Here is a 23,031-nt window from a genome sequence, read left to right as displayed (position 1 = left end):
AAAATATATAGTAACAAAATTATCTAAAAATCAGATAAAATTTGAGGTTATAAAAAAATTGTGACCTGTTATAAGGAATGGTTTAACTAAATTTTAAAAAAGTCAATGGAATGATACCCAACAGATGTTTAAAATTACATTTAACAAAAATATACATTAAATTAAACAGGGTAACTAAAATGTACTTGATGCAAAATATTAAAGGATGGAAAAGAAAGTTATTGTTTGTCAGGTCTTTTGTATAAAAATAACAAACATTATTTTATATATTTTTTATCATAAGTACCGTTGTTCACCTGTTTACAACAATTTTTATCACTTTTACTTTTTAATATTCTATTTGTGACGAATACGAAAGAACGACAATTATTATATATAGAATATGAAGCAACAACAAATATGTGAAACAGTTGTTAATTTAATCTTCAACAAGCCAAGATGGCTAACAAAACATGTGGTACCCCTGAGGGGTTATAGAGTTACCCCAACATTTATCCATTATGTCATGAATCATATTTTAGCAATTATTACAAGGAATTAAACTATTCAAACTCTCAATAAAAACATTAACCCATCAGGGTAAATTATTCGCTTTTGGGATCAACTCATATGGTCCCACGGATATCGTTGTCTCCCTTACTGCTGTGGTGAGAAATATAATTTGAATGGTGTTAGAAAGAGAAAATACCACGCTTTACATTCAAATCTAGAAGTTAAGTTTTTAATTTTATTGCAAATCGGAAATACTCTGACCTTCTGACCAAATATGCCTGAGACTTGAGGAGTTAAGATTTCATGAATGGCGTGTGGAAAACATGGTTACCAAAATTGATGTCCGCATTTACATAATTACCTGAATAATAAATCAGCACTACAAACATAATTCCGATTTTATGTCTGGGTTAAATCTTCCCCATAGGAAAAACTAAACCCTTCCACACACTTTTCCACAAATGATCATCTAGTCAATCAACATTATGTAAGTGCATTATATAAGCAAAATAAATACAAAACAATACAAGAACAACACGTCAACTCACCAGAGATCAAATGGGAAAATAATTCACCGACTCCAGATATTTTCATATCAGAGGGTTCGGCTCGGTAGAACTCCTAACAGGGCCTATAAATCTTACTGATCCCTCAACATAAATATTTAAAAAATCTTTCGTTATCCTACATGTATTCAAAATGACCGACTTTTGCATCTTTATATATAAATTTTTTGATAGATCTAATACGCCTAAATTTTTAATGAGAGAGCTAGGTATAATGCCAGTAGCCGAAATAACGAATGGTAATATTTTTATAGTCTGAGAATGCCAAATTCTTTTTATTTCATTTCTTAAATCTGTGTATTTTCTTATTTTTTCATTAATTAACAGATTTTTGAATATTGCAGGAATTTGGAATAGCGTAATCAAACATACATATATTAATTATATTATTAGTCATGTTGAGGTAACCCAGCTACCCCACATGGGTACGAACAAAGATATTAGAAGAACGAGATGTGCTATGAGCAGTTTATACTGTGTGGAATTGTTTTGGCCAGTGTCGCCGGTTTTGTTCACCAATACTACTGCACACCTTCGCTTACGCTAAGGTAGCCGCACTAATACATAGAACAGATTTCTGTGCGTACACGTCCCGATAGTATTCAAAGTACCCTAATTAGGTAATACTCCGCCTACGGTCCTGCGGCCAACATAGCATATCTCGTTCTTCTAATATCTTTGGGTACGAAACAGTTAAATATTGAGTACACTCATTTAATAATAGAAATATAATTCTCTTTAACATTTTATAACCTACGTATTATACATCACAACGTTTCCTTACAACTAATATCAAAAACTTTGATTCATTTTTAGCAATTAATCGATAATATGCAAAAGTAACAAAGTTCATTAAGTGGAAGCAATTAGAAATTAAATATTACCTAAAAAGTAACTACGCTATTTTTGAGACAAAAAAAAACCAAAAACATTTTGTGACAATTCATTATGTGACATATTAAATAAAACAATTATTATTATCTCTTCCGCAATACAAAAACTATTACGTATTATGCTCTAGGAAAGTGTCATTATTAATTGCGTCGAGGTGATCTACATATTAAAAATCAAATATTGCTAAGATTTAAAAAAAAAAACCTGGAATCGTATATTATATAGTTGGACAGTAAAATATAGAATTTTTAAGTGGGCTGATCTTATGGCAACACTGAGAAAAGTCAAATTTGGAACAATTATTGTGCAGCAGATGTGAGGTTATGTTGTGCTTGTCGCACAGATTTCTGAAGATTTTCTGATTTCTCTCACAGATACATACAATCTTTTAGTTTTGAACCACTGTCGTGTTGCCATAAGCAATTAAAATTGTTGCAGAGCCACCCCTTTTTATGCACATTTATTTGTCAGACTGTATAATATTTACATATAAGTTATCATGTTCAAAAAATTACTTTTAATTGTGTTGAGCTGCAACAGTTAAGTTGTATTATTAAAATTTGTTACTATCTTATAAGAAAATGTTATTATGTCATGATAATTTCATAAATATGAATGTAATTGGACGTTTTTAAACATGTAACGATATTAACTACATATAATTTTAAAACCTAATCTTATTGCACACGGAATATAAATGTGGTTGTTACGACTTTCACGTTGGTCCCTATTTATCCCACATTTGAACTCAGTGTGTGGAATTTTGACTTTTAAATAATATTATCTCATCATTTGAAACAATTAGACTATGAAATAACTTCACATCTTCCTACAATTTTAAATGATTTTAATAGCCTAGTAACAATTGATATAAGGGGTCTTTTGTGACTTTGAAAGCGATTATAGATCGACATACTTATCTATGCAGTCGGGGGCGATGTTGCTGTTATGTACACAGTGAAACACTCTTATAAGGTTTTCCAAGGGACTGGGAAAACCGTACATGAACACTTTGTTTTAAAATTTCAGTTTTCAAGAGACCGAAAAAACAGAACTTCTTAAGCATGAAAACTTCTTATGTGGGATCCTTATAAGAGGGTTTCTTGTACTGCGGTTGCAAAACATTTATGGATCAAAAAAACGGTTAATTAGTTTATTAGTTCCACTTTTTACCGCCTGCGTAGATAACTCTGTAGATCTGTAACATTGTGACCATTGATAATAATTTTAACACAGATAATCAAAGTTTCATCCAGAAAATGCTACATTTGTGCAAACTTAAAATAATATAAGGCAAATATTTGTTACCTACATAAGAGATTATAAATATAGCTCAACCATCCAAAACATGTTTTCAAAGTTTGTAATTTCAGTTTTTGGTAAAGTTGCTGAATTCAACAGAATGAAAATAATTTCAACTTAATTTGAAATAACTATTTAAATCCGGGGAGATGTAAAACATGTACAAAGTAGGTTTTTAGATTGTTAATTTTTGGTTATTTTAATAATTTATGTGTATTTCCTAACATTCAAACATAACTTTAATTGAGAAAAAATGGAACTTTAATGCATCTCCACGACATAAATAGGAGTTTCTGTAGTAATTAAGTTGAAACCTTGTGCTATGTTTTTATATATATATTTTTCGCTTATTAAACGTGAGGCGGAACTCAACAAGTTTATCCCCTGTTTTATACGTAGATGATCGTTGCCATTTTACAAAAAGCATTATTCCTTTCTCTACCCAAATAAAAACCGTTTATACAGTAATGTCAACATACATAGTCTTAATTTTTACATTGCCTTTTAAAACAAGCCATGATAGATTAAGTGTATACTATGTTTGTTACAAAATATATTGGTCCTATCTTATTATTACGCACATATGTATTATATTTATAAAGGGAAGACTTTAAGTTGCACCTCGATTCATAAGTTCCTACAGTTAGCTATTGCTTAGGTTAGGTTAGGTTAGTTGTAATACCGAAGGCTGTCATTGCGCTCTCCATTCCCTGTTAGACCTCATGAGTACTATGTCATCGTCTTCACTGTCCGTTTCTGACGGTGGGATGTCCTCGTCGTAATAAGGTCGCTCTACTGTGCCTTCTGGAAAACGAAAATGAAAAATTAAGATACGTAACAACTATTACATAAAATGTGCATAATTTCATCAATTTCAGATATTATAAAAAACAAACACTTTTCTTATTGACTGAGCATCGCGAAGTCCAGTTTTAACTCAACTGTTTTGCGTATAGTCTGTCTGTAAATTTGTTTATACATTCTGTTTTCGGTTCAAGATGGTGCCCATTTTAACATTTCAATAAAAAGTCTTTTTTTCAAATGGGAAATCGTACTATTTATTTAATTGTATATTTTTACTCACGCATTTTTTTCAATATTATTTATTTATTCAAGTTCTCCATTAAAACGGTTTGCACCACTATACGAGGGTTTAAGATCACAGGGGTCTATCTACGAAAACATAGTTTTGAGATAAACGCAAATAAAGATTGGAATGCTCATATACCCAACTGAATGCCCAACTAATACTCCGAACTGTATCTCTTAAACGACTGCTTGTACGAGATAGAGCTTTGTGTCACTAATAAATATGACTATGGCATTACCGAAACCAAGGTTAACTCAAAAAACCAGTGTTTGCAGTTAGGTCCCTGTGATCCTAATCCCCCGTATGGTCCCTACCTGCCTGAAGAAAGTTTGAAAAAAGAATTATTATTGATTATTTCTTTGAACAAATTGTATTATTCCTTATTTGAAATAAAAAAATGTTACATAATGGAGTATAATTAAGTAGGTAGGTATTTAAGTACCTAATTAGAAACATACTTTATTGAACACAAGGTCTACTTATTCACATTGTGTTCCTACACAAATATATTATAAAAGATACTAACATATTTGTATTGATAGATTTTGTTGGCAAAAAGTCACTTTGGTGCTAACTTAGTACAACTTCGGAAATTTCACTTAATCTTGTTAGACGAAGTGAAGTGAAGGCTAGACTAAAGTGAAGATTAAACTTACCAGGAATATCTTTAAACAGTTTGGCGTCCTCTCTGTCCTCATCCTCAAACAGCCTGGCCTCCTTCTGGCGCAGAACGGAGAAAGCGTAATCGTCGCGGTCCTTGCGGGAGTTTTTCTTGTCGGTGCAGCACGAGTAGCAGCAGGCCGCGACGGCCACCATTAGTACTCCAAAACCACCTGGAAATGATATATTATTAACACACTTCGGGCAGGAAGGGTAGTTCTACCTTTTACGCCGGTCTTACTTGAATGGCAGAAAAGACATTGCTGTTCAATAATTTTATGTAAACATTTTATATCAATCTCTCTGTGCAGGTCCCAACTATATGTATATGTATTTAAAAATGTGAACCAAGCCTTCCCCATCTACTAATTCTTGTCTCTTGTGTGGAAGAATATTTTATCAAAAGGAAACTATATTTAAACCCGTAGTCTATAACAGGTTATCGGTTATCCTAACAGTTATCGCACCGGAGATGCGTAAGTTTTTTGTAATATCTAAACATCATATTGATATAATCTCTATTAGGGAGGCGGGTGTGGGTACCACCACCCCGGTTATTTTACTTCTACCATCATAGAATCAATCACCTCCCGAAATTAGTGCACTTTACCTCCGGACACCTGTATATAACTATGTACTTGAACTTTCAATCTTTTTTTTTTTAATGTTTGGGATTGGCATATCGTTGTTAAAAGCATATAAAAAATGGTGTAAAACTCGCTCCACTCCGAAAGGTGGAGCGACTTTATCACAGTGTTTTTTTTTTTTTTGATTCCGCAAGAACATACATAAACAACAAAAGATATAAAAATAAGCACTAAGTGCCAAAAAACTGAAGCTGAGATAAAGAGGATTTAATGAAGATATTAACAATATTTTATGAAAACACCTGTTTATAATCTTCTTTTATTACCTAACAAATTTTACAATTTTTACGACATATTTTATCAATAGAACTAGATGCCGCACCTCGATTGTCAGCCATTAACATACAAATAATGGTTGAAATTAATGGTATTTAGGGCATTTATTTAGGTAATTGGCGATGGCACAAAACAACATTTCCGCATGTTTGGTAATTCTTTATTTCATGTGTTGAATATGTATTGTACAATTTATTTTACTTAATATTTAGATATTTTTATTATTTGTTTTTGGGGTGTTATGCCGTGTTGCGCTAACTCCTTCTTTAGCCAACGTTTCGGACAACGTTACAGTTTCCATCATCAGGGCAGATGGGCTAAAGAAGGTGTTATGTCGCGCAACACGATATAACACCCCAAAAACAAATAGCAAAAATACTTTTGGCCGTGAAAATCTTAAATCATAATATTTAGATTTTTTTTTATATTAACTCCACACAGGAGGCCCTGAAGAAAATTATTTCCCTCAGGGCCTATGTCATCTTTGGGGATGCTGTGTGGAGGGTCTTTTTGTGGAGAGGAAGGAGTGAACATGGGTCTTGAAGAGTCCCATGTTGTAGGAGGGAGGAAACACAGAGGCCGGTAGTTCGTTCCACAGCCGAGCTATTGAACTTAAGAACGAATCGTAGAAACGACCCGTTCTCATGTGACAAATGTCAACCGTGTACAAATGTTGGGCACGCGTTTGGCGTGTATCCCGACTACGCACCGGTGCCGAAGGGATCAATGACGCTAGTTCCTCAGAGCATCTTCCATTGTAATACCGATAGAACAAGGACAGCATACCTACCTGACGCCTGTGCTCTAAAGATTGCAGTCCGTTTGTTAGGATTGTGGAATCTATCAAACGGACCGCACGTTTTTGCACAGAGTCAAGGGTTTTTTTCAGGTATTTAGGGGCTCCGGACCAGAGATGGCTGCCAAATTCGACAGTAGGGCGCACTTGCGATTTGTACAGGGTCAGCAGTTGTGTACTATTAAAGTATCTGCGGGCCTTGTACAGTACGCCCAGCTTCTGAGAGGCCAACTTTACTCTGGCTCCGATGGAGCCCCCGTACCTGAGCTGGTCACTTATAGTTACACCAAGCATATCAATGGAAGGCCTGTTTGGAAGATTGCTTCTGTTGAAGGAGACTAGATTATCATTTGGATCCCTTTTAGACGTAATCAGACAGGATTGGGTCTTTGAAACATTAAATTCGACGAGATTATTTTTACCCCAGGAGGAAATACTCTCCAGATAACCGTCCATTTTCTGCTTCAAAGCCCTCCGAGCCGTTGGAGTTTGTGTGCCCTTTGTGCGTCAAGCGGTTCCGCCGGAATCCGTATTGACGGGCGTTGATAATTTTATTCTTCTCGAGGTATGTGAGCAGTTTGTCGTTGATCACACGTTCCATCACTTTGGACAGAACTGATGTGATCGCTATGGGGCGGTAGTTTGCCGGGTTGGAGAGGTCACCTTTCTTGGGAATAGGGTGAATGACCGCTTTTTTCCAACCAGAGGGCACAGTGCCACACTTCAGGGACATTTTGAAGAGCTTCGTCAAAACTGGAACTATTTCCGCAGCACACCTCTTCAATACCAGGGCAGGTATTCCATCAGGTCCACTAGCTTTGTTAACATCGAGCCCCGTATGACGTGGAGTACATCCCGATGCCGGATCCTCAGCTTTTTCATATAGAAGCCGCAGTGAGGAACCGACGGCGGAACAGCACCTCCGTCGTCGAGGGTCGAGTTTTCCGCAAACATTTTCCCTAATAGGTTTGCCTTTTCGGTGGCGGTGTTTGCTAGTGAGCCGTCAGGTCTGGTAAGAGGTGGCAAACTGGGTTTGCAAAAATTCCGACCTATTGAGCCCGCAAGCGACCAGAATGCTCTGCTGCCATGCGGGCAGGCAGCCAGCTTTTTGCTAATCTGCAGGTCGTGTTCGAATTTTGACCTATTAATGATTCTCTTGCATTCCTTTGCCGATTTGTTGTATGCTGATCTGCTTTCGGGCGTTCGAGATGTGTTGTAGGCTCGGTAAGCCGCGTTTTTTCGTCGAACTGCTTCGGAGCATTGTCGACTGAACCACGGCTTTGAGCCCACACCAGTTTCTTTAGTAGTCGATTGTATGAAGCCATCCATCGCCGATTTGATGACTTCACCAATCTCCTGGGCACATCTTGAAGGGTCCGAAGTCCGAAAACAAACAGCCGACCACGGAAAAGCGTTAAAATGGGCCCGCATACCGAACCAATCTGCTGACCTATAGTGCCACACTTTTCTCCTCAGCCTCTCATTGGTTGGTCTGAGGCTAACGGGGATTGATGTCATCACTAGGCAGTGGTCGGATGATCCCAGAGGCGCTGTGACGTCAATCTTATAACCGTGTGGCACAGTAGTTAAGAATAGGTCTAACAGATTGGAGCGGTGAGTCTGGACATCAGGAACCCTTGTGGGCTCCTGAACCAATTGCTCTAATCCGTAGCAAATGGCAAAGGATTCCGCCTGTCGGCCAGCCGAGTCCGTTGAGCCTAAGAACTTCAACCATGGTTCGTTATGAACATTGAAGTCCCCCAGAACAATAAACTCGGCCGAAGGGTAGCGGGGCAAGAGATCATCAATAGTATCGCTCAAATGTTTGAAGAGTTCGGAGATAGTTTAAACATGTGGAATAAATAAATATAACATAAATTGATTTTATAAAAAAGTTATTTAGATTGGAAAATTGATCAAAGTCACCCCATTTTACCGTACTGTTTTTCCACCATGTAAAATAAAAGTACTTACCGGCCACAATGAGGAACACGGAGCGTGGCATGCCCATAATCAGCTCGTGCCTCTCCATGCGGAACATGAGGGGCGGCGTGCGCTCCATCACGGGCACCAGGCGCGTCTCGTTGAGGAAGCGGCTGTTGGCGGCCTCCACAGTCACCTGGCGGCCAATGAGATTCTGTGGCGCCAGCAGTGTGAAGGCGCCGTCCTGGCCGGAGCGGACAGAGATGGCCGGGTACTGGTGTCTGATGGTGATCACGGCGTCAGCGATCGGAGAATTATCATTGTCCATTACAAAGCCTAAAGCAAACGAAATAAAAATACATGTCAATCTTACAGGCTTTTGACATTTAATTTAAATTTAAATTTGATTTGCCAATCAATCGCAGAAAGGAAAAATAAGACGCAAATGTATAATTTAGATATTTTCAATAATTATTATTGTCACCTTTGAGCGACATTGCCAAACTCCACTTTATTATCAAACATACTAATTTCAATTATCTGTGCGTTAGTCCTAGGTAAAATCAAGTTCAATGAATTTAAATTTGATTTGAATTTAAGTGAATTTTCAAAATAGGAACTGATTGTCTGAAGAATTCAGACAGATAAAGTAGTTGTCTATAATATTACATTTTTATCAGAAAAAATAATTTTGATTGTTATTAAAAATTGAAACTAATTTGTCAAGAATTCTATTCTGTAATTTTTCACGGGTCTACTGAAATAATAAAACACAAAACTTTGATAGTTTTGGATTCTTGCATGAACAAAAAAAAAGGAAATGAAAAATGTTATTATGAAATGTACTTCTGCCCAATGACATATTAGAGGATGTATAGAATCCTATACGTTAATAAAAAGTTAATTACCAGAGATGGCCACCATCTTGCTAACTTTCACCGCTTCCGCCTCGTCCTTCCCCTTGCTCAGCGCCCCCTCGCGCACCAACACCACGTCCCGCTGCGACAGCTTGTCCGCCACAACAATCACGTTGAACACCTCGTCGCGGAAGTTCCTGCCCTGTACCACAACCTCATAGTCGCCGGGCGGCAACATTATCTTGTAAAAGGCGAGGTTGGACGACACGTCGAATGTTATATCCATGCCCGAGACTTTGACGGTGGCGTTGCGGACGGCCGATGAGAATTCGTTCTTGATGTAACCTTGGATGCCTGGAATTATCAATAAAAAAAACATTGTTAAAGTTGAGCATTGGGCTGTTTTTACTAGCCTTACACAAATTTGTATAAGTTTTGAAAAACATAACAATAATAGCACAGACCTGGGAAAAATCACATGTATAATTATTGTAGAAGCTGAAAGTATTTATAAAATACTAGCTGACGTGTACTTGGCGTTATCCTTAGGAGATATATATCATCGCGGACTTTTCTGTAGGCCTTTTTAAGATGTACAATTCCGTTGAATATTATTTTGATGCATCTTCTAAGGTTTAGCCAGCCTTAGCAATGTAAGCGCCCGAAAATATTTGTTTACGACATGATTACAAAACATTGACTTTTTTCTACTTTTTTATAAATATAATATGCTTGTATTATATAACAAGTAGCAGAACAAGTACTTCTGGTAGCAGAAGTCGGGGAACGCCTGAGGAAGACATGGCACGATCAAGTGAATCGGATACTTGAGTCAGGCCTTGAAAATAGATCAGAGAAATGCTTTGTGGGAGAAGATGAATTAGTTTACCTGTATTAGCCATCTTAACAAAAGCCATGATGCTCTGAATATTATCTCTCCAGACTTGTCCAATCATATCTTCCGTTGGCATCTTACAACAATCCAACCCAATACTGAACATGGGAATGTTAAACCGGTCGCAAAGCAGATCAATCAACTGTTCGTGCTTTTTATTTTCCTTCGGAGACGTAGAACCGTCGCAAACGGAGCCAGTGGTCATCTGCCTCTTATTCTGATAAGTTTCTGAAAACTTGTCATAAACAGCTTTAGATTTTTCCGGATAAACAACATTTGTACTTCCACTTCCCAAGTCGATAAACATGTGGAATTTCTGCCATCTTAACATCAGCTCAAACATCATTTCCTTATTGTGAAGGTTAGGATCTTTATTGTGCTGCAGATGGTTTAATAACTTATCGCCGAATTCTACTTCGGTCGTTTTTAAACTGCACTGGTTTGTGTTGTCGAAGTTTTTCAAGATGTCCCCGTAGATAGGATCGAGACTGGGGATGAAGTGGAGGACTACGTTTTGCAAGAGCTTCTTGTGGATGGGTTCTCCAATGGAGTAGGCAGTGGCGATGTGGCGGGCGAAGTTCATGAGGATTTCTTGCCCCAGCGGCTGCGTTCCATACAAGTTGCTGATCATTGCAATGTGGAACTTAAGTTCGTCTGGCGATCCGGCCTGAAAAAAGTTTTAAAATTTAGTGCAATCATTAGGATATTATGTAATGTTTAGCAGAATATCTGTGAGGCACAGCAATCATAATTTATTGTCTATGTAATTTCTTGACTTGAAAAGAGTCAGACGTGAAGTAAAAAGACTATGGTTGGCTTTTTTTTAATTCCATCACATTTAATGGTCTTCAAATCGACCATCAGCACCATTTTGAATTATGGTTATTGTTGTTATGCTTGTTAGCTTATCGAAAGCTGGCCTAGAATCAGCGCTTAATATGGACCGTCCAAAATGTAAAAAAATTAAAATTGCGCTGTTCAGGCACGTTTCTCGTCTCCCCACACACCCCCCAGAATATAATATGTACATAGAAATAACACTATTTTTGTGCAAATTCATTCAAATTACGCGCCATGTATCCATATATATTATGTACAGACCAAAAATCGTTTTAGAATCTCAACCACAGATGGCAGTACAAGGCTTAGAGTAGGCATTCTGTACAACGATCAAGTCAAGTCAATTTGAAACTGACGGATCGTGCGGTCAGCGCTTGGAATATTTAACCTTTTTCTGTGAAGCCGAAGAGTGCCGATTGATTGAAAAATGTATTGCAGTTTTGTCCAATCACTAATAAATAATAATCACCATAAATTTATTTGACTTTCAATGTGTATATGCTCACTACAGTCAAATGAAATGTCTAACCCCTAGGAGCCGTAGCCCTGCAATTGCAGTGTAGAAGAATTATGACCACGCATGTCACAAGGCACTGGAATTGCAGTGTTGAAGAATTATGACCACGCATGTCACAAGGCACTGGAATTGCAGTGTTGAAGAATTATGACCACGCATGTCACAAGGCACTGGAATTGCAGTGTTGAAGAATTATGCCCACGCACGTCACAAAGCACTGCAATTGCAGTGTTGAAGAATTATGACCACGCATGTCACAAGGCACTGGAATTGCAGTGTTGAAGAATTATGACCACGCATGTCACAAGGCACTGGAATTGCAGTGTTGAAGAATTATGCCCACGCACGTCACAAAGCACTGCAATTGCAGTGTTGAAGAATTATGACCACGCATGTCACAAGGCACTGGAATTGCAGTGTTGAAGAATTATGACCACGCATGTCACAAGGCACTGGAATTGCAGTGTTGAAGAATTATGACCACGCATGTCACAAGGCACTGGAATTGCAGTGTTGAAGAATTATGCCCACGCACGTCACAAAGCACTGCAATTGCAGTGTTGAAGAATTATGACCACGCATGTCACAAGGCACTGGAATTGCAGTGTTGAAGAATTATGACCACGCATGTCACAAGGCACTGGAATTGCAGTGTTGAAGAATTATGACCACGCATGTCACAAGGCACTGGAATTGCAGTGTTGAAGAATTGTGCCCACGCACGTCACAAAGCACTGCAATTGCAGTGTTGAAGAATTATGACCACGCATGTCACAAGGCACTGGAATTGCAGTGTTGAAGAATTATGACCACGCATGTCACAAGGCACTGTAATTGCAGTGTTGAAGAATTGTGCCCACGCACGTCACAAAGCACTGCAATTGCAGTGTTGAAGAATTATGACCACGCATGTCACAAGGCACTGGAATTGCAGTGTTGAAGAATTATGACCATGCATGTCACAAGGCACTGGAATTGCAGTGTTGAAGAATTGTGCCCACGCACGTCACAAAGCACTGCAATTGCAGTGTTGAAGAATTATGACCACGCATGTCACAAGGCAGAGTGTTGAAGAATTATGACCATGCATGTCACAAGGCACTGGAATTGCAGTGTTGAAGAATTGTGCCCACGCACGTCACAAAGCACTGCAATTGCGGTGTTGACCTTATACATTCATTTTACCTTTGGATATTACTTCTACTGGGTTCGTTAAACACAAAAATCAAAATGTCACTTTGTCAAGTATGGTAATTCATGTTGGCCTTAACCTAAATGTATTTTTATTTATTGAATATTCTTGCCGGCTCTTACGATCAATCAGGGAGCAAGCATAAGGGATCAATTATTATTAGTATTATACATAGTTATTTACCTGGTCTGTCAACTTGAGGGAATGAATAGCCATGGAGATTTCGCTGTCACCTGCCTCAAACTCTGCAATTTCTGGGTATTTGTTCTCAAACTCAGCCAGCTGAGCACTGATCTCTTGCTCTGTGTGGTATTTGGTGTGAACTACGTTCTCGATTATCCTGCAAAAAGAAGACAAGGCTTAATAAATTAACAATGTACAACCTACGTGGTCGGGCCGTTAAGATACTCATTGTGGGTTCAAATCCTGACTTTAACAATGAATGTGTGTTAACAGCAGCGATGTGCAAAATGGGTACCCAAAACCATTTGAAGTGCAAAATGTTAAATAATTTTTAGAATAGTATTTCAAATGCAAAATGGAAAATACCCATTTTGTATTTTGCATTCCCATTTGAAATGGTTGAAATAAAACACATCTCTGAAGACAGGAAGCTACAAGCCAAAAAATATGTAAATTCTTGGTATACCTAATATTGTAGGTAATAGGCATTAAAATCGCTTGGCAAACGGAGTCTAGAAACGTTCGATTTCAAGCCAAAATCTGGTTTTTATTTATTTTGTAAATAATTTTATAAGAAAGTGTGATGTATGGTAATAAGTTGGGTATTCAAGCGATAGATGGCACTAGTCAGAAAGCTTACTCCAGAGTCCGACAGATGTCGCTAGAGTGTAGCAATTGCCTGTGGGATATCATTGTCAGACTTCAAGCTTCTAGAAACAGAGAATTACCAACCCTCGGGTAATGAACAGTGTAGCTAAATCCAGACTTATATTTATTGTAACGTAAATACACCCAATTATTGTAAAGAACCTTTTACTTTATCAAGAGTTCCCAACACACTAAATCTGCAAGTAAAGGCAGAGATATAACAGAAAGCAAAAAAGTTAATCAAGGGTCAATCCGCACCAAATCATCCAGAAAATTTTGGATTTGTCACCCACCATCTCAGATTTTGATGAAACTTTAAATTTTTAATCCTTCCATATAGATAAGAAAATATACCAAATTTTACCTTCCTACCTCAACTCGTTTTTTTTTTATGGGCAGTTGAAGTTTGGGCAAAATAAGCGTTTTTACATATTCCGAGCACTCCGGAAGAGCTTGTACCTTCAATGAAAAAAAATTGTATCTTTGTCATTTATAGTGCAAATGCAATGAAAATTTTCAATATTATCAAGAAAACTATGCTGATTGCAGAAAAAAATAAATAAACCCTTTACATTTATCTACTTGACTTTAAAAAATTACCAAAAGTAATTTTTTAAGTAATTTTTGGGACGGAAAAGGTACTTTACAAAAAAGCAATATCTCGGGAAGGTACAGTGTTAATGAAGTAATTTTTTTTTTATTCATATCTACAAATAGCATAGAATCACATACAAAAATAAAATTCATGGCATTTTACTTGCTTCAATAAATAAAATCCATTTTAAACTTTTTTCAAACTTTTTGTAATTTTTTTTTATTCTTATCTACAATAAACATAGTACAACCTAAAAAAATAAAACTCCTGGTATTTTGTGTGCTTCACAGTGTAGAAACGTTTTTAAAATGAGAAATCTTAATCATACAGAATTGTTCCAAGTTTTTAAAAATCTAGATACTGTATTTGCAAATAAAAAAAGTCAAACTTATTCGGTCCTTTACAACATGCTGGTAAGCTTGCAATGTAAGCTGTCAGTTAAAGAAGTGTTGATTTCTTGTAAAAAAATTTCTTTGTTTAAAACATTTTCAACTTCACTTATGTCTTCTTGAAAAGTGTTAAGCTCTTCAATTTCATTGTTAAGGTTTTGGCTCTTACTAATTTTTGCTCTGCATGCATTACAAATTTTTTGTCCAGGGATTGCTTTATTAGTTACTTTTAGAATGGTATTAATGTTCTCTGAAAATTCCAAGGATACTGTTCTTAAAGTTTTTGTAATTTTCCTTTTGTGGCTTTGGAACGGGTCAAAACAAGCTTTTTGAAATGTTTCATATTTATTTAAGTTAAATATTCTGTGGTGCTCACAAATGTTGAAAACCAAGTCTGTAGATACAAAACTTCTTTGTTGAATAAGCTTTTTTTCAAATTGACTTAACAAATCCACACTCGTTAATTTCTCTGACTTAGTATAACTTTTTTTGTGACATTCAGTACCATTATGTTGTCCCACACTACATTTAACTAAACTTGTTTCGATTAGAGACATTTTAACAACGTACACCATAACATGAAACAACTACTGTATTTATATAGATGATCACTGCTTTGAAGCTGACTCAGAACTAAGCATGTCAGAGGAAACAAAGCATGTAGTATCCTGCAAACTTAGTGATGAGGCAGATAGTAATTTTCATGTTCTGTCTTGTTCTTGTTGCAGATACATCATTTCCATGTAGTGACTTGTCTCTAGGACTGTTTCTTTGATATTAGTCCATTCATTCAACCTATATTACTAGCTATATACCTAAACTATAACTTGCCCAATTACAAACTAAAAATAGACATAAAAAAAATCACAAAAAGTTTGAAAAAAGTTTAAAATGGATTTTATTTATTTTTGTATCTAGATTTAAAAAAACCTAGAACAATTCTGTATGATAAAGATTTCTCATTTTAAAAACGTTTCTACACTGTGAAGCACACAAAATACCAGGAGTTTTATTTTTTTAGGTTGTACTATGTTTATTGTATATAAGAATAAAAAAAAAATTACAAAAAGTTTGAAAAAAGTTTAAAATGGATTTTATTTATTGAAGCAAGTAAAATGCCATGAATTTTATTTTTGTATGTGATTCTATGCTATTTGTAGATATGAATAAAAAAAAAAATTACTTCATTAACACTGTACCTTCCCGAGATATTGCTTTTTTGTAAAGTACCTTTTCCGTCCCAAAAATTACTTAAAAAATTACTTTTGGTAATTTTTTAAAGTCAAGTAGATAAATGTAAAGGGTTTATTTATTTTTTTCTGCAATCAGCATAGTTTTCTTGATAATATTGAAAATTTTCATTGCATTTGCACTATAAATGACAAAGATACAATTTTTTTTCATTGAAGGTACAAGCTCTTCCGGAGTGCTCGGAATATGTAAAAACGCTTATTTTGCCCAAACTTCAACTGCCCATAAAAAAAAAACGAGTTGAGGTAGGAAGGTAAAATTTGGTATATTTTCTTATCTATATGGAAGGATTAAAAATTTAAAGTTTCATCAAAATCTGAGATGGTGGGTGACATGGCCTGGATGATTTGGTGCGGATTGACCCTCAAGTGAAACTGTCACAAATAATCTTAGCTATAATACTGTATTTTTTTTAAATTGTTTCATTTACGCGTTCATAAATTTCTATTGAAAAAATGTTTTCTTTAGTAGTTTACATTTATATTTTTTATTGACTAATTTATTTTATTATTTGTATTCTACTCAAGCGAAGCGATAGTATAACCTCCAACTTATCTAAAACATATTTTTTGGTATTCATAATGCACACCAATTCGTTATAAAGATTAATCAAAATAGTGATTTAGCATTAAGCTTCGCCTTAATACTAACCTAAAATCATAGGCGCTGGACCAATGCTGGGGATCATCAGCCATCAGGGTGAAGTTATGGCTCAAGGATCCTTCATCAGGAATGATTACCTCTTCCGTCAGACTTTCATATCTGGAAAATTATTTTATTTGTTATTTTTACATTTGAACCGGACAACCGATTTTTTTCTGAGAAAAACAAACAAAACTAGGCTAGAATAATTTTGTTAATTGAATGATCAGTTTGACATGAGTTTAATAAAGTGAAATAATTTTTTTCATAATATTTCATAATTAGCACATTAAAATATGAGGTTATGTTTGATTTTTGTCAAGAAAAATGACAACTCAATTTTTTATTCTTTTATTTCGTGAATGTGTCCATTTCTGCTGCACAGTTTTATTTTGAAACCTTTGAACCATCTTTTTTTTGTTATGTGACGCCTCACAAGAGCTTCCTTGTCTATACAATGCAAATACAGGAGAACTATATTGCTACCCGGTTGGGCAGTGTTGTGAGCCGGGTTAAGTTAGGGGCTATAATAGGCAAGGATTTATTAATGCAGGTCTTGAAGAGGCCTGGATTATATTATGAAGGAGGAAAAAAAGATGGCATAAAAAGCAAATGTTCCACATGTGAGCCAACTTACTCAAAAACAAGTTCATGTCGAATCTTGGCTTAGTTTCAATTTAACTCCTGAGGCCTCTGGCATTTCTGTCAGAAGGAGTATTTCCGCTTTGCAATAAAATCAAAATAAATGGAATATTTCTGAAGGTAACCGAAAACTAAAAACGGTTTTTGAAATACCCTTTCGAATTTTATTATTAGAAATAACAAATCATTTTTTAAATATTAAAATTTTCAATTCAAACATAATATTTTTTTGAAAGTAAAAATTACTGATAGAGAAAAAGAAATTAAAACACTACTGTTTCATATATTTTTTCAAATTGCGATCGGGACCTTTGGTTTCATAGAGGTGTACATTTAAATTCTTCTGTGGTTAACTTCTAGATTTGAATATAAAGCTTGAGGTTTTCTCTTTCTCACACCGTTTAGAACATATTTCTCACCATGACAGCGAGGGAGATACAATGGGTCCCAAAAACTAACAAATTAGCCTGAGGGTTAAGTAATTTAAACAATTTTAGTTACATTACATTTTAGTAGGTATGGTAATTAGTATTTACCCAGTAGCAGAAGCGGTAACATTGTATCGTCCAGGCAAGAGAAGCCTCCAGTAATCACCCATCGCCGCAGTCCTCACAATGTGATTAATGCCGTGAATTCGGATTACCGAGTTTGGTATTCCGTGACCAATGGAACTGGACACAAATCCATGCAGGCCCTTGTGCACCTGTTAAGCCGATTTAATTTGACAAACATTAACATTTTTGTAGCAAAAATAAGATGATATTATATAGGTGGGTACTAGAAAGAGAAACGGTCATCTGTTAGCTGCGATACATGCCCAACATAGTCCCAACTGTTTGGAGCCAGTGAGACTACGGCATCCTCAATTGGAGTATGTTGTGGGTATGAAAGTAGTGAGGAAGGAAAAGAGATGGGGTATATTATTAGATCAGGAAAAAAAAACATTTTTACCCGATTCATGGTTAAATTTTGTGTTTTTTATCAAAAGTTTGTCAACATAGTATTATTGCATGGTAATATTGTTATCACCTGTTCGATATAAGACAAAAGGGCATCTTTATTCTCCAGCCAGAATGTGGGTAGCCTGCTGGCATTGGGGAATTTGTAGCATCCCAGCTCAAGGGTCAGCTCGAAATCATTTGTGTTCAGGTAGTTCCAATCCTGCATGCCGCCAGAGACAACGTACCTGAACAAAATATGTATTTAAAGTCAATAATAAATTACAATTTAGGTACAGGAAAACTCTACTAAAGTGAGGTGAATGAATATATAATGCAGTGGCAGCCGCCCCCAAGATGACATTGATCCCAAAAAAATACAGAGTGATTTATTTTTCAGTAATATGAACTTTCATAAGGATCAAACATACTAATTTCGGTTGCTTTTGGTGGTTCTTTGTCCCGTGAAAACCGAAACCTGGTTCAATTAACTCAAATTTCCTTTGAATTTATGTATCACTAGTTGTACCCCGCCATGCTTTGCTGTGGCTAAATCTGTCTGTCCAATTTCAGAAAAAGAATGTTTTTACCTTTCACAGGTGACATCTATGTAATATAGGTATATAAAAACCTAGGCGTATTCGAATGCAACGTTGTGTCAAATTTTCAAACAAATCAGTGAAAAACTTTCGAGAGATTTAAGATTTTGAACAAATGAACATTTACATTTTTATTTATATAGATAGATTTTCAAAATTGAAACAGCTTGTGTGCCTAACTACTTCAATACTTATAATATTTAGACAAAAATTAATTAAGTTTTCATTTTTTAAATTAGAATTATAAGAGCCCATGATTTATACTAGTAATATAGTAAATATATATTTTTTTAAATTGAGAATAATAACTTTATTTTCAAGCTTACCACTGGGCCCCATTTGTAATGCCATCCACAAATTTTTCTTTAGGCATATTGATGCAAGGTTTTCCTAGATGCATGGTGGAGTGTGCCTGGAAATAAAGATATATAGCAGTGAGTGACTGAAATAAGACTTAACTGTCAAAAGGTCAGAGTAAAAGTCCAAATAAATGGAATATTTCTGAATGTATCCAAAAACTAAAAACTGATTTTGAAAGGCTTTCAAATTTTATTATTAGGAATAATTTTTTTAAATATTAATAGGAGTAAGAGCTTCACAGATTCACTCATAGAGGGCAGTGCATAGAGCTTGCTTGGAAGTCCGCAAGATGGCAGCTAGTAGCCAGTAGTCGCCAGGACCAGTTAGAATGCTCCCAGACAAACTTGGTGTTTTCAGATCTCAATTAGCCAGCTCCTAGTTAGGTCGACTATCGAGTCACCATTGTAACACGCAAAGTATTAATAAATCCCTGATTTTACAAAAAAAACCTATTATTTAAAATCTCCTTCCACGACGAGTTGGACAACTGTTTGTGGGAACACAACAATATGTTTCCAAATTAATATTCGGAGGTATGATTTTTTTGAATGAGCACAGCTGAATCTGAAAACCCTATCGCTTGAGTGGTCATATTAATAAAACCATCAAGTTTTTACGAAAATATTGTCAGCCGGCGCACGGCGGGCCACTTGGCATTTTTAGCTTGGCTTCCAAGGGTTAAAGAATGTTCACTTTAGCAGTTACCGAGGACACATTGATGCCGCACGACGGGACACTGAATTAATGTTTGAATGAACGTGAATGGAGTGCGCCAAACAGTAAGATTTTAATGAATTTAACTTGCATTGAAAATAACTACAAACCACCACTGGATCAAGACAGAGTTGTTAGTAGTTAGATGGCATTCGACATACTGAATACAAGATACTTACATCAGAGTAAGTGTGCGCCAGGTGCACAAACATGGCATTGTCTGGACTAGAGTTGGGCACGCCACTCGCCATCTGCTGGTTGTCATCGTAGGGGTAGTTGGCCACCATGGCGCCACCGTGCAGGTTGGCAGACAGCACGAAGGGGATGGAGCGAGACCACTGCATCACGGCTAGCGTCTCTGGTTCCTGAATGGCATTCAACTAGACAGAAAAACGAGTTTTTCAGAATTTTTATTTATTTATTTATTACAAGATAAAAATACATTACAAAATGATAATGTATTATTCCCAGTGAGTTTACAAAATTCATTTCGGGAAAGACAACATTAGATTAAAGACAAGACAACATAAAAACATTAAAACAAATAAACGCAGAAGTTATTTTGGAGTTTCAAAGAAAGAATGTGTCAGTCATTAATAAAACTGCTGAGGAAATAGCTTTTAAGAGCTTTTGCCAATGTTCTTTTGTTCGTTGCTGGAAGTTTTAGATTACTAGGTAATGCATTGTATTTCTTCTCTGCAGTGTATTGTAAGGAGTTAATTATTATTTGATTTTGTGATCGTCTTTTGTGCTGGTGTATGTCGGAATTAAAGACTGGTTTAGTGTTAGTGTGTGAGGAGTGTTGAATTATATGTAGAATTGCAGTTGATAATTGATTGATAGTGTAATAAAAATTTGGCGAAGAAAATGAGTACAATTTAAATTGTTAATAATTATTTATTTATTTTTAAGACCAATGTGAATCTGACGATACAGTATTATCTCAGTAATTCGCCGCTCAATTATTAGACAACTACTATAATCCGTCGCTATTTTTACTAATTTAAAGCATAAAATCAAGCTCTATAACTCGCTAGTAAGTCAAATTTACTCAATTACTATACCGCCGTCTAACTTGCTGGTCATCAGTTCATTATTAATTGTTGTTTGAGGACATTTCGGTTAGTCTGTGTATTCTATCAACTGTTGCATGTGTTTTTGTTCATTTCGTTCTGTCATATTTTTTGGATGAATAAGTTTACAAAATGGAGTCTTCTCGCAAGCCTAAAAATGGCATCTTAACTTAAACCAAAAGACGAAAATTTAACGAAAGATCGCCGTTTTCAGTAATTGGACACTTGCCCGGTTTTTGGATGTGAGGGTTGAACTCCCGTCCCCTGAGTGGCAACTCAATGCTTTGGAGCACTCGGTTACCATTTCTTTCCGGGTAATAAATTATCTAAGTACCTTTGTCTTTTCGAATTGATCGGGGAAATTTCTGTTCAAGTCCACATGATTGGCGTTCGATCTTCCTTGTACACTATCAGAATCACCTGAAAAATGTCATTTTTAATCATAAATGAATGTGAAAAGGATTTTATGAATAGCACAAAGGATAACAAATTAGTACAAACAATAATTATTGATTAGAGCAGCTGACCGGCAATCAGAATCTTTTATCTCGGGGGATTTTTTCAATTTGTATGGGTGTTTCAGGATAATAATTATTGCTTATAATAATTTATTTTATTACAGAGGTATCATTGACAATATAATTTAATTAACATCATGGGATATTATGATAGTAAATCTAGTTAGCTAGTAAATAACGCTTTCTAGAAAACGTAAAACGTGCAGACCCTTGAAAAATCACGAAATCTGATTTTACTTGTCCAGATTAAACTTAAGAAATATAAAAAAGAGAAATACACTTTTCAAATCATTTTTTTGTAAAAAAATTATATTAATATAGATACTATATTACTATACTATAATATATACTTACTATATTATAGGTAGTTAGGTACTATATTATTGTAAGGTACTTTATTGTATTTGAGTACTATATTATAGTAAGGTACTTTATATATATTACTATACTATAATATATACTTACTATATTATAGGTAGTTAGGTACAATATTATTGTAAGGTACTATATAAGTGTAAGGTACTATATAAGTGTAAGGTACTTTATTGTTGTTAGTACTATATTATAGTTAGGTACTTTATAGCTTGTCTGAATTTATCAGTTCCAATTTTGAAAATCACAATTAAAATAATTTTCTATTAAAAATATTATATTATAGGTAGATACTTCTATTGCTGTATGAATATTTGACACAATCAGTTCCAATTTTGAAAATGGCACTTAATCATAATTAACGACGACCTCTCAGAAGCAGGGCGTACTGTACAGGGCGCGCAGATACTTTAATAGTACACAACTGCTGACCCTGTACAAATCGCAAGTGCGCCCTACTGTCGAATTTGGCAGCCATCTCTGGTCCGGAGCCCCTAAATACCTGAAAAAAACCCTTGACTCTGTGCAGAAACGGGCGGTCCGTTTGATAGATTCCCCAATCTTAACAAACGGACTGCAATCTTTAGAACACAGGCGTCAGGTAGGTATGCTGTCCTTGTTCTATCGGTATTACAATGGAAGATGCTCTGAGGAACTAGCGTCATTGATCCCTTCGGCACCGGTGCGTAGTCGGGATACATGCCAAACGCGCGCCTAACATATATACATGGCTGACATTCGTGGTATGAGAACGGGTCACTTTTACGACTCGCTCTTGAGATCAACAGTTCGGCTGTGCAACAATTTGCCGGCCTCTGCGTTTCCTCCCTCTTACTACATGGATTTCTTTAAGACCCGTGTTCACTAAGGAGTGCACCAAGATGTGCGGAGTTAATGTAAAAAAAAATATATATATATAAAACAAACCTTCTCTGGATCTCTCATAGCCGTCTGGGTTCATAGAGGGCATCAGGTGAATTCTAGTAGAGTCTAACATTCTTGTAATGCGGTCATCTCTCAGATAGTTTTCACACAGATATTTAGCCAACAGCAGCAGCATCTCTTTTCCCACAGCTTCGTTCCCGTGCATATTGGCTACATATTTGAATTCTGGCTTTCCTGGAATGTCGAAAAACAACAAATTAATCAATTAATTACGT

The 23,031-nt window shown here is 35.9% G+C and overlaps 1 protein-coding gene across 1 annotated transcript in view; it reads right to left on the bottom strand.

Moving 5' to 3' along the window:
* Positions 1-1,374: 1,374 nt before the first annotated feature.
* The window catches only part of svr (Carboxypeptidase D svr), a 69,329-nt gene continuing 47,672 nt past the window's right edge, over positions 1,375-23,031 (bottom strand). The window contains exons 8-20 of the mRNA XM_089645101.1: positions 22,799-22,990; positions 21,316-21,401; positions 20,088-20,288; positions 19,161-19,246; positions 18,327-18,483; positions 17,834-18,000; positions 16,665-16,775; positions 13,131-13,287; positions 10,393-11,065; positions 9,555-9,857; positions 8,698-8,982; positions 5,001-5,177; positions 1,375-4,058 (exon numbers count right to left, since the gene is read on the bottom strand). Of these exons, the coding sequence (XP_089501227.1) occupies positions 3,946-4,058; positions 5,001-5,177; positions 8,698-8,982; positions 9,555-9,857; positions 10,393-11,065; positions 13,131-13,287; positions 16,665-16,775; positions 17,834-18,000; positions 18,327-18,483; positions 19,161-19,246; positions 20,088-20,288; positions 21,316-21,401; positions 22,799-22,990 (2,708 nt within the window). The 3' untranslated portion in view covers positions 1,375-3,945. The remainder of the gene's footprint in view (positions 4,059-5,000; positions 5,178-8,697; positions 8,983-9,554; positions 9,858-10,392; positions 11,066-13,130; positions 13,288-16,664; positions 16,776-17,833; positions 18,001-18,326; positions 18,484-19,160; positions 19,247-20,087; positions 20,289-21,315; positions 21,402-22,798; positions 22,991-23,031) is intronic.

The sequence above is a fragment of the Hesperophylax consimilis genome, chromosome 22, assembly GCF_061612785.1.
Source record: "Hesperophylax consimilis isolate HC1 chromosome 22, BYU_Hcon_1.0, whole genome shotgun sequence".
Lineage (NCBI taxonomy): Eukaryota > Metazoa > Arthropoda > Insecta > Trichoptera > Limnephilidae > Hesperophylax > Hesperophylax consimilis.
The sequence above is the reverse complement of the archived record's forward strand: the minus strand, read 5'-3'. Positions and strand labels throughout refer to the sequence as shown.